The sequence below is a fragment of the Micropterus dolomieu genome, linkage group LG19, assembly GCF_021292245.1.
Source record: "Micropterus dolomieu isolate WLL.071019.BEF.003 ecotype Adirondacks linkage group LG19, ASM2129224v1, whole genome shotgun sequence".
NCBI lineage: Eukaryota > Metazoa > Chordata > Actinopteri > Centrarchiformes > Centrarchidae > Micropterus > Micropterus dolomieu.
Window position 1 is genome coordinate 35,075,000 of NC_060168.1, and position 11,354 is coordinate 35,086,353.

General features: G+C 46.8%; 1 protein-coding gene across 3 annotated transcripts in view; it reads right to left on the reverse strand.

Annotated features, from left to right (window-relative positions):
- Positions 1-10,429, reverse strand: part of stil (STIL centriolar assembly protein) — a 14,782-nt gene extending 4,353 nt beyond the window's left edge. For all 3 annotated transcript variants that reach the window (XR_006821829.1, XR_006821828.1, XM_046030489.1), the window contains exons 1-10: positions 10,009-10,429; positions 7,427-7,534; positions 6,219-6,334; positions 5,951-6,138; positions 4,254-4,501; positions 4,083-4,166; positions 2,935-3,021; positions 2,705-2,852; positions 2,315-2,415; positions 1,260-1,368 (exon numbers count right to left, since the gene is read on the reverse strand). Coding sequence is in view for 1 of the 3 variants with exons in the window: in XM_046030489.1 (XP_045886445.1) it covers positions 1,260-1,368; positions 2,315-2,415; positions 2,705-2,852; positions 2,935-3,021; positions 4,083-4,166; positions 4,254-4,501; positions 5,951-6,138; positions 6,219-6,334; positions 7,427-7,534; positions 10,009-10,088 (1,269 nt within the window). In the remaining 2 variants the exon portion in view is untranslated. The remainder of the gene's footprint in view (positions 1-1,259; positions 1,369-2,314; positions 2,416-2,704; positions 2,853-2,934; positions 3,022-4,082; positions 4,167-4,253; positions 4,502-5,950; positions 6,139-6,218; positions 6,335-7,426; positions 7,535-10,008) is intronic.
- Between the last annotated feature and the right edge of the window lie 925 nt (positions 10,430-11,354).

Sequence of the window (11,354 nt, forward strand, 5' to 3'; positions counted from 1 at the left end):
CAGTCGCTGGTTTCAAGTCTTCTTCAACACAGCATGATGTTCATTTAGTAAATTATGGTCCCATTTAGAGGAACAGAGACCAGGAAGCAGGGGAGGCTTTAGGGCGGGGCTACAAGCTGATTGACATGTTGCTACCATGGCGACTCGTATCCGCTGCCCTGTGCAGAGAGAGCACGTCATGTTTGACTCTGTTAGTGTGTTTTGTTTTAAAAGTAAATTGTTTTGTTAACCTTTTTATTTTTTATCATTTTAACTGTGATCACATTTTAGTTTCTTTATATCCAGGATGTATTTAATAACCGATTAAAGGTGTTAACAGAGTAACTTATAAGTCTTTGGTTTTGTTGTAACACTGATAAATAACTTTTGGGAGGGACCAAAAAAGTTTAACGTTGAGCCCTGTCGGGTCATGGGTGGGGCTGCATTAAGTCAGTAGACCAGCTACAAACAGCAGGCGTTTTCTCACAGATCTGTTCACAATAACTTCATTTAATATTAGTCACCCAGTACAAAGGTTACAGGACAGAACAGAGAATGTAAAGACTTTTAATATCACCTTCATGTGTACATCTCTAAGCCTCTGAGGAAGATGGCTTCTCTCTAGTCTTCATTACAAACATAAATATAAAAAGGGACAGCGTAAAATCCATGACAGCAGAGTAATGAATAAATCCCTGAGCTTTAAGATAAATAGAGAACTCACGCGTCTGTCTCAATAGACAACAAGCACACGCTCAGCCACTTATCACGCTGAGCTTTTCACAAGACTTTGAAATCAGCTGCGGCCAACGGATTCTTAACAGTGTTAAACCGCGAGATGCAGATATTTGCAGATTAAACCTGTTTTACTAAATGTTTTGTAATCTTAATTTTTCTTCTAAAATGTTGCCATGGCTATAAAAAAAAAAAGTTATATATTTAGGCTGAATAAAAATATTAGTTTCTAAATGATTTATATTGTTGATTTTCTTGTTATTGCCGGACCATAATATGAAAAGACTAAATAACGAGTTGGCATAATAATGTCACTTAATATCGGTCGACCACATGTGGAAACATGTTAGTTCAAACCACGGTGGTACCAGCAAGGAAATTGCATCCCTAGATGTTTGTGGGCGTGGCCTTCAGGGCGGCGTGCAACCAAGAAATCCTCCAATCCTGCTAACTATGTTCTGTTCAGAGTCTTACTGTGACAGAATCCGGTCCGGCCCCACTGAGGCTGGAAACCTGGTGCGGGCAGCGGACTGTAACAGACTGACCTGCTGAGCGGGGGGGTGGGGGCTCGGGGACGGCCGCGGCGACAGGTCCTCATCCTCGACTCCAGAGTCCTGATCGCTGACAGACAGACCGGCGGCTGGTGGGGCAGCTCTGAGGACGGTCCAGGTTCATACACGAGCAGGACGGACAGAAGACAACAAGACAACACATCAGAGTCCAGCACGTCTTCTCCGATTGGCCGGGACGCGTTTAACCGTCCAACGGAAACATGAAGCTTCACCTTCAGACAAACTCAACATCACATTTACACTCAGGCCCCGTCCACACAAGTACGACCTCCGTCCACAGCTGCGTATCAGAGTTGATCTATTTTAAGACGACTGAAAACGCACTTCTAGTGAGCGAACACGTCTTCTCTGCACGTGCCGGTGTAAACAGGAAGCAGATGGTCTACTCCGTAGTTACAGAAGATTTGGTGAAAGAACAAAGTACTGCAGATGAAAAACTGCAGATTTTATTTTGCATGTACCGATAACGAGCTGGGACTGTTACCGAATGTAACACGGGAGTTAAAAGCGGCGGAAAACAGACAGGCGACAGTACGAGCGGAGGCTGTAAGTGTTATTTACACGGTACAGAATATTTTAATTAAAATACCAAAATCCCTCAGCAGCATCGTGTTTCTGCTTTGCACGACTTATGAGACCCAATCAGAGAACCGAGCGCGAGCGTCTGCATCATCGTTTCTAAAGTCCTCCGTTTTGGCTCGTCTTCACAAACGTTCCTAAACTTCTCCATTTTAGAGCTTCGTTTTCGCCGTTTCAGTCTGGACAGGAAGAGCAAACGGAGCAAAAGGTTTCTGTTTTAAAACCAAAACGCAGCAGTGTGGGCGGGGCCTCAGAGTCCAAACTATCTCCATCGGAGCTGCTGACGACACACGGTCCTCCAGGATGACGACCATGGACGCTGACCGAAAGCGGTCACGTCTCTCAAAACAACAGGACTTTACTGTCGACTGTATTTTGATAAATCTAAAATCTGAAGTTCAGGTCGGGGCCTTACGGTGAAGAACAGAGGAGGAGGTGAACGCTGGTACCTGCTGAAGGAGGCCTGAGCCTCTCTGAAGATCTCCGTCTGCCTGCTGTGATCCTCTGAACCCAGCTCACACTGCAGAGTCTGACCCTCCACAGAGACCACCTGCAGGTACACAGACCACATTACTGATCACCACTACTCAGGGCCCTTAAAGTCAAATTCAGAAAAGAATCCACATTAAACAGAAAGGCAGCGAGGAACCGATGCCTGAAGTGTCCCTTTCCGACCTCTAACCCTCAGCGCACCGCCGAAGAGAATAATACCTACGACCAATGTAGGGAAAATTTAAGACAAATTCATGACCTTAATTTCCCCGATTTTATTTTAAGACCTTTTAAGGAGCCGCGGGAACCTGGTTCTAAAGGAGCTCTAGAACACGGTGTGTCGTTACCTGGTACAGCGTGACACACTGGGAGGCTGTCAGCAGCTGGTAGTCCAGCTGCGATCCAGGTCCTGGTCCTCGGCACTGGAAGAACTGAGGAGCTCTGTGGGTGGAACCGAACAGAACGAGGAGGAAACAGCGGTTCTCTGACAGAACTCTGCAACACAAGACAAACACTGAGCGACACCAGAACAGCGACCCGGAGGAGTTCTAACAGCAACGGACGGCCTGTCTCTCACCTGTCCTGCAGGGCGGAGCTAAACAGGAAGCGCAGACACCAGGCCCACACCTGAGGGCTGTAGACGTGTGTGACGCCACTCAGCCAGCTGTCACGTGACAGGAAGTACAGTTAACGAACACAAACAGGTTCAACAGAAGCGTTTACTTACATTTAAAGGACTTTAATGAAAAGCACACCTGAACTGCTCCAAACATCCCAGGTACGACAGCCACCACCCCCACCTGGAGATTGTGTGTTTAACCTCTTAACTTTCCTGTAGAATTCATGCAAAACGCCTCTTCAAGACACGCGTATTTTTTCTAAAACAGCCCCGCCCCTTGGCGGCAGGCGGCTGCTGACGTGTTTTTTTGCTGGTAGATCATGAACTTCCTACTTAAAGCTGGATGTCGTTATTTTCAGAATCTCATTGGCTACAGGAAGCGCCAGTCATCGGCACAGTTGGCTCGGCCTACTCAGGAAATAATTGGGGCTGGCCCTTCCTCACAGCGCGGGCTCTCATTGGCTGTTGAAGGCTGTGAAAGGGACACGTGAGCTCCTATTGGCTCGGATATGGTGTCACTGGAAAGGTCAGAGTTCAGCGGCTAATTTTTCTTCAATTTCATCACTTTTATTTATATAGCGCCGAATCACAACAGCAGTTATCTCAGAGCTTTTCATAAAAGAGCAGGTCTAGACCGAACTCTGAATACAAGCCATCGTAGTTGTTTACATTCAAATCGGTGTCATTACTTAGAATGACAATGCAGATCTGAAGCGATGCGGCAGCCGTCCCTGACGATTTACTGATGGAAGAATGTGTTTTGGACTAAATGTTTTTACTGGACCTTTGACAGCGTAACAAGACCGTTTCTGTTGGAATATACTCGATGGGTGGATTAAGTTACTGTGAGGCTTCATCGGTGAGTCGCGTCACTTTTGATCGTACTGGCTGGTCTGAAGGAGGCGCTGACTGGACCCGCTGCTGTGACCGTATCTTGGTTTGCACTGGTCGGATCACGAGGATTTTAGCTTTCAGACGGTGGATCGTACGAGTATGAAGCTAACATAGCCGCTGTGTGCACAGACCGAGATGTGCGGCGGGCCGTGTGAATGTTAAGAGGTTAAATGAGCAGCTGTGTGATGAAGCAACAGCCCAGAAACACTTACAGCCCGACCAGCGGCAGGTTGGAGGCTTTAGGATCCGACTCCAGCAGCAGCAGGAGTTTTCTGCTCTGATCCATGGTCAGAAACCTGCAACACAAACGCCACCGCAGTTAAAAAGTGACCCGGCTCCATTAGAAGAGTCCGGACTCGTCCGGTTGAGGAACCAGTTCTCACCCTCTCTGTCGGTTGGCGGCGTGCGGCGGCGGTCGGTTGATGCTGGTCAGACTCCTCAGCAGAGCTGTGGGGATGACGGGAACGGCTCGTACCGGCTGAACGTCCACAGCGACGGACGGACAGACGGCCGACCAGCGGAGGCTGAACGCTGCGGCGTCGGGCTGCTGAGAGCAGACAACACGACCTCTGACCTTCATCAGCTGAGACAGATCCAGAGTCTGTCTGCTGCTCACAAACTGCTGCAACACCTGAGACAGACAGACAGGCGGACAGGTAAAGGTTTAATGTGCTGACATCACCAGGGGCGCAGTCCCGCCGAAGAGGCCGGTTCAATACTTCACTTCTAACGACCTCCATGTTGCCCCTTGTGTTTACATAAGAACAACATTTTAGAACCAACATCATACAGAACAAACAGCAGCGACTGAGGCCACGACGCAAACGTCCAGGTTCAGAGGGACAGAACTGCGACACACCTGCTCACCGGACTGATGCTCTCATTAAGACCGTGTAACTTCTCACACTCACCTTCACCTCTTGCATCGTCGCTTGCTGCTAACACACCCGCTGGCCCCGCCTCTTCCTGTCTCTATATTCACCATGTCCGCATCGTGTAACGCGATAACATCTCTCTGTGTGTCTCTGTAAAAATTAATGGGTCGTCAAATCTACTTTGGCAGCTGTTTCTACACCTGGGCGGCCCGCAGAAGTAAATCCGTGGGAAACACGGTTTATTTTATAAATATTACACCTGTACACCTCTTGAGTTGTCTTCCAGCTGCGTGTCATGTGACTAGGACTGAAACGATTCATCCATTACTAAAATGCATCGACACAAATTCTTTGCATCGAGGCTTCGTTTAATCCATATAACTATATAACGAACTGCTTCGCACGGACATTTGTTACTGTCGCACGCTGTCAACACAACGTGATTATGATGGCGCCGTTTGCAAAGTGGAGGAAGAGAGAAAATAGTGAGGGACGAAGAAGAAAGTGTCCAAAGTCTGTTGTTTGTGTTTGTGAAGCAGCCGTCTGGTTGTTGGTCTGATGTTTGCTGTATGACACTATGAATTTCTGAAAGGACCAATAAATATTCATCACCTATAAACGTGCACAGCTGATCCCGTTACCGAAGAAGTACTTTTGCTTTGAGGTGTTGCCTGCTGAGAATCACACGCACCTCGCGGGTGATAACGCTCATTTATGTTGAGAAAAGAGGTGGATGCAAATCTCGGCAGGTAGCCTCCAATATCTGTTCTGCCAAGCTTAGCTTATCATTAGGAATGGTGCTTCTACTCTAAACGTTCATAAAATATATACTTCGAATCATTTATCAGCATTGATGAACCCCAGAAACGATATTATAGCGTTTAAACGCAGTATCTGGACGTGGCTGCAATTGTCAGCAGGCAGGCAAAACTCGGCATTACGTCGCAAAAAAGTGCTTCTCAAACGACGCATCGATGGATCGTTGAAATCATCTACAGAAGCTTCGAGAACTAAAATCTTTGTCAGCTGCAGCCCTCCACGTGATTACTCTGGTCCAGTCACGGCGGAGTGACCATGCCTGAGGCAGGGCTGGGCGACAGGACGAAATGATAAAACATCTCATTTCAATAACTAAGAAACAGTCAGTCCAGTATGAAAACACCAAGAACCAGGTCCTACACGGGACGCTGACCTCTGAAACTCACCTTGAAGCAGTGATGCAGCTCGGCCTCCGATTGGACGACAGCGTCGGGCGTTGTCTCAGTCTGCGAGGAGAACAAACAGGGAACCAGAACGTCTCCGGGCAGCAGAGCAGAGGGAACTCTGCCAGAAGCTCCGGCCTGGTCCCGACCCGGATCGAACCGGTCCAGGGTCACAGTGACCCCCTCCTCATCTGGACCAGGACAGGGGACAGCAGTTAGTACGAGTGTACGCTGTGTAACTGGACCAATCGGTGTTCAGGTGAGCTCTGACCTGCGTCCACAGACAGTGATCCCAGGAAGAAGCAGTGGAGGCGGGGCTTGTTGCTGTGACGGGCGTGACGCTGAGCCAGACGCAGAGCTTTCTCCATCAGCACCAACCGAGGCCTCCTGCAGAAACACACACACGACCTCTGCTCAGCTACACACTGAGGCCGCCACAGCTACATGGCGTCCGACTTCTAAAGCCTCGTTCACACGGGAGAACAACCCCACTATCAACTTCAGTGTGAGCGCGTCCAAACGGCATTCGCTCCCGGGTCACATGACCCCGCAGAAGTCACAGGTATTGATCAGCTGAGATGGAAACCCGACACTCGGGCGGACCTGCTCATTTTTGCCCTTTTCTGGTGCGATGCGACAGCGATTTTGATCTCTGCATCGTGCACAGCGAGGTGAGAGAGCGTCTCCTGATTGGACGGGAAGAGGAAATCAGGAGGCAGGTTACCGTCACTGTGAGAGACAACCACATATGCAGAGTGAAAGAGGCTCGCAGCCCAGGTACTGAACTAATAAACGGCGTTCAAGACAAAAATATAGATATAAAGAAATAAGCACCGTAGCATCGTCACTGGCCGCCATGCTGCTTTCTGCTGTTTGCTAACCCGGTCACATGACACGACACATCAGAAAGAAAAACACAAACGGGTCTGCTGTTGATGTGAAAGGACGCCATCGCCTATTTCAGCAGGGTTGCTCATTGTCTAATAGTAAGTAGCAGAGGGCTGTAACAGAACATGGACAGATGATGCAGCTGTGCCACACGCCATATTTAACCGATTTCCATTAAGTGCCTGTTGTCTCACCTCAGAGACCCGGGGCTCGACCTGGACTCTGGCTCAGAGACCCGGGGCTCGACCTGGACTCTGGCTCAGAGACCCGGGGCTCGACCTGGACTCTGGCTCAGAGACCCGGGGCTCGACCTGGACTCTGGCTCAGAGACCCGGGGCTCGACCTGGACACTGGCTCAGAGACCCGGGGCTCGACCTGGACACTGGCTCAGAGACCCGGGGCTCGACCTGGACTCTGGCTCAGAGACCCGGGGCTCGACCTGGACTCTGGCTCAGAGACCCGGGGCTCGACCTGGACACTGGCTCAGAGACCCGGGGCTCGACCTGGACTCTGGCTCAGAGACCCGTGACGATCTCTGCTATGGTCAAAGCACATCATGCAGCAGGTGTGTGTGTGTGTGTGTGTGTTCACCTGTGAGCGCAGAGCTGGAGGCGGAGCTTCTCTCCTGCAGGGCTGCCGTCCCACAGAGCTGATCTGGACTTGGGGAAACTCAGCGGAGTGAGCGAGTTCATCGAGCTCCTGTTCAACAGAAGAGATAATGAAGCAGATTCTCGTCTTACTCTTACTATCAACACATGAGGTTAATTTATTGATCGACTCATTCACAACTGGATCTATAAAATGTCAAGTACTAATTACGTCCAGCACACTTTTTTGTTTTGTCCAACCAACGCCCCCAAAATCCTGAAGATACTTGAATCTCAGCTTCTGACCAACGTGGACGAGAAGTCCTCAGAGAGATTTCCACAACAGTTCTTGTATTTGAAATAGTAGATATATCTATATAAACCTGATGATAACTGTGTCTAAATATCGACTGGTGCTGATATTTTAAGATCAGGATATACATAATACTGATATTAAAACACAGAAAGGTCCTGGATAATCCATTAGACCTGCAGAGTCCAGTCTAATCTACATGTTCTCTCTGCAGTAACGTGTTGTTTCAGATGAAGCTTTATTAATGAATGAAACAGAAACATACTTTGGAACCGATCACTTGGTCCAACACTCCCGTCGACTAGTACAACATCGTACACCATGGGTACATGTTCTGTTTGAGTTTAATGGCTCCTATTCTTATTTTACATACTTCTAATTATGTCTCTCTCACCTTTCTCTGTACTTATTTCTGTCGTTCTGCTGCTGCAACACCTGAATGCCGCCCTCCAAGCGGTGGGAGACGTGAGGGCTCAGATCAGGGGCGTGACGATACACTCGTAAGCACACGAGACCAAACATGATATTGGATCACAAGACGACGACAAGAAGATGTTTTAACACTATTCTAAAGAAATATATTTAGGAGTTGGCGGTGTCAGGGACCTCTCCCAGAACATTTTGACCATTAAACACTTAATTTCCCGCAGTCTGGAGAAATGTTGTGCATAAATTTATGGTGGATTTATTTTATTTATATAAAGGGAAAGTTAGGGTAGCAGGTGACTTTAACAGAATTTAATGCAGTAATCAGCAGCTTCTTTCAATCGAACAACAGCAAAACCACATCTACTGAACAGAACGCATCGTGTCAGTCAGCGCGGAGACAAACACGACAACAGAAACAACTAAAGGAGTAACGTCAACACTGTTAGCTGAAGATATTAAATCTACGTCATCTTTAGATGTTAAATTAAACTGCCTTGTTGTTTCAATGCTGCAAACTTTTTTAACTTCACAAACCGACTCAGCTGTTTGTCATGTTCACAGGGAGAGAAACTTGCACAAGAAGAAATTGTGTCCAGATTTGGTTAAAGTTACTGATCGGTGCAGTTTGGGTCCTTTTAGAATCAGCAGCTTGTTTTTTGTTTTTTTTGGACAATGCACATTAGTTTCTTCTTTATTTAAACTGTGTTGCATGTTTTTCTTATTGTGCAAAAAAAACTTTCAGAACATTTCTAACAAATAATGCTTTTAAAAAAGGGACCAAATCAGTCATTTCAGGAAGTGGTGGACATGTCGGCAGCGTCCCCGGTGTAAATTACACCGGTGTCCCCCTAGATCAATAAAGTCTTATGGTAACACAGGATAAAATACATGAAAATACATCGAGTCGACACAGACTCGAGTTCTCTCCTGTGCTCTTTTTAATTCACTGTTTTAACCTAAATAAACACTTCCTGATGTAGCACCGTTTGTGTCTTTACTCTGACCAAAACCTGAATCTGCTCACTTGCATATCAAGGTATAAGGAATATGAATAATAATAGAAAGTAGGTTAGTAGAAAATATAACAAAATATACAAAAATATAAATATAAACCTGAAGCAATGCAGAGCAGATTTACAGATAAAACACCTGCAGGACAAACAAACACAACACCTGACTCTTTAATTTAAGGTGAGCAGGTTTCTGAAATGAAAACCGGGGACATTTTTGCTTTGGTAGTTAGTATGTCATTAAAAAATATAATGTTATTACATGTGAAATAAAAACGGGGGACAATTTCGGTTTCATAATCTGTCAAAGATAACTCTTCTGAAAGTGACTTTGAGGCAGAAACTGTCTCTCAGTCAGTCAGTAGAGGCTGCAGTCACTTCCTGGCAACTGGAATGCTGCATGTTATGTGTTGTTTTGGCCATTTAAAGGTATTTTAACAGGTTAAAATGACTGGTTGGTACACAGCAAGTTAAATAATGTAGAGTCATAAGGATAATTGCAAAAGAGATCATGTCTTTATTTCATATCTAACTCAGCAGTAAGTCCTGTTAATGATAGACTACAGTCTGTTAAATGTAAACAAGGATATTAGACCAAACACATCATCTGTCTGCAACAACAGGCTTCTGTTATTGGCTGTAATCACGTAAAGGTCAGACTTGATTACAGCTATAAACACTTGTTTGACCACAATAGTGATTGTTGTGTTAAAAGAAGCGTTAAAGTTTCACAAAGACAAACTTTTGCGACATAAAATGATGTCCGTTGCGACTTTAAACACACACAGTGAACTCCATGAGTGCGCAGGTGCAGTTCACCTGACATTAACTCACCTTCCTCTCACGTTCTCCGGAGTGAAAACCGCTTCAAACACACCGGACGGCATCGCCTGGAGGTTCACCGGGCAGCTCATCCCTGCTGTGGCCGACAGAGAGGCACTATGAGCGGTCACTGCTCACTGAGAACACCGCGGTGCGTTCAGCTAGCGTTAGCCACGTTAGCTTCCTGCTCGGGCCGCATCTGCTGCCTGTGTTAGCGTCGTTAGCTTAGCATACGGGCCGCCCCGTCGAGTCTCTCGGGCGATAACTAGACGCGTAATTAAATCACACACTTTATGAAGCGAGTTTACTTTTCGTTTCTCTGGATGTAAATGTGCGCAAATTTGACCGCAAACAAACCGCAGAGAACAAAAGTTGGCGCTGTTTGATTATGGCGCTGTTTCCACACCAGTGGCGGGGCAACTCAACCGGCCAATAGGAAGCGCTGCCGGAGAGAAGCTGACCAATAGCGTGTCGCTTCGTTTCCTGTCTTTTTCTTGTCCTTCTTGTCAGCTGCAGTTTAATTGGGCGAAAGCTCGACACCGCCCCCCGCAGGCCAGGAAAATAATAATAAATATATATATACTTTAAGTATTATAAAATATTGTGTTTATAATTATTAATAATTATATATCTAATCTTGAATCCGGTGCAGTTGCAGTGTGCACTGTTAGAGAAACTATGTCAACTAAATCAAGCAATTATAATTTCTATTATCTGCTGTAGAAAATCAATCCATCCATCGTCAACCGCTTATCCTGCGTACAGGGTCGCAGGTACTATAGAAAATTTATATATATAATTACAATTTGTGCAAATGTCCTTTAATTTAATATAAAGAGTTAAAGAAAGAATTTATTCTGAAGAGCAAGCTAATGGTTAGTGTGTGTTGAATTATTCACGTGTGAGCAGCTGGATCATTTTCCAACACACAAAGTAATCTCCTGGAAAGCAGCATGTGGAGGAATTATTTATCGTGTTACACGACACCAGTGTTACCGAGTCCAGCAGACAGACAGAAACCTGCCTGCTGCTCACACTGTCCACACTGTCCACACTGTCCACACTGTCCACACTGTCCACTGTCCACACTGTCCACACTGTCCACACTGTCCACTGTCCACACTGTCCACACTGTCCACTGTCCACACTGTCCACACTGTCCACTGCACTGTAGCAGTCACAGGTTAAATCCCCAACATCAGCAGTCTAAACCAGCCGACCTCACCTGCTGACCCCTGAAGCCTTCAGTCAGAGGAGAGTTGTGTCGTCTGAAAGCCATCTGACTGAACAGGAAAGTGCTGAAGTCCAGAGAAAGGACCCCCCCCCCCCCCCCCCCCCCCCCCCCCCCCCCCCCCCCC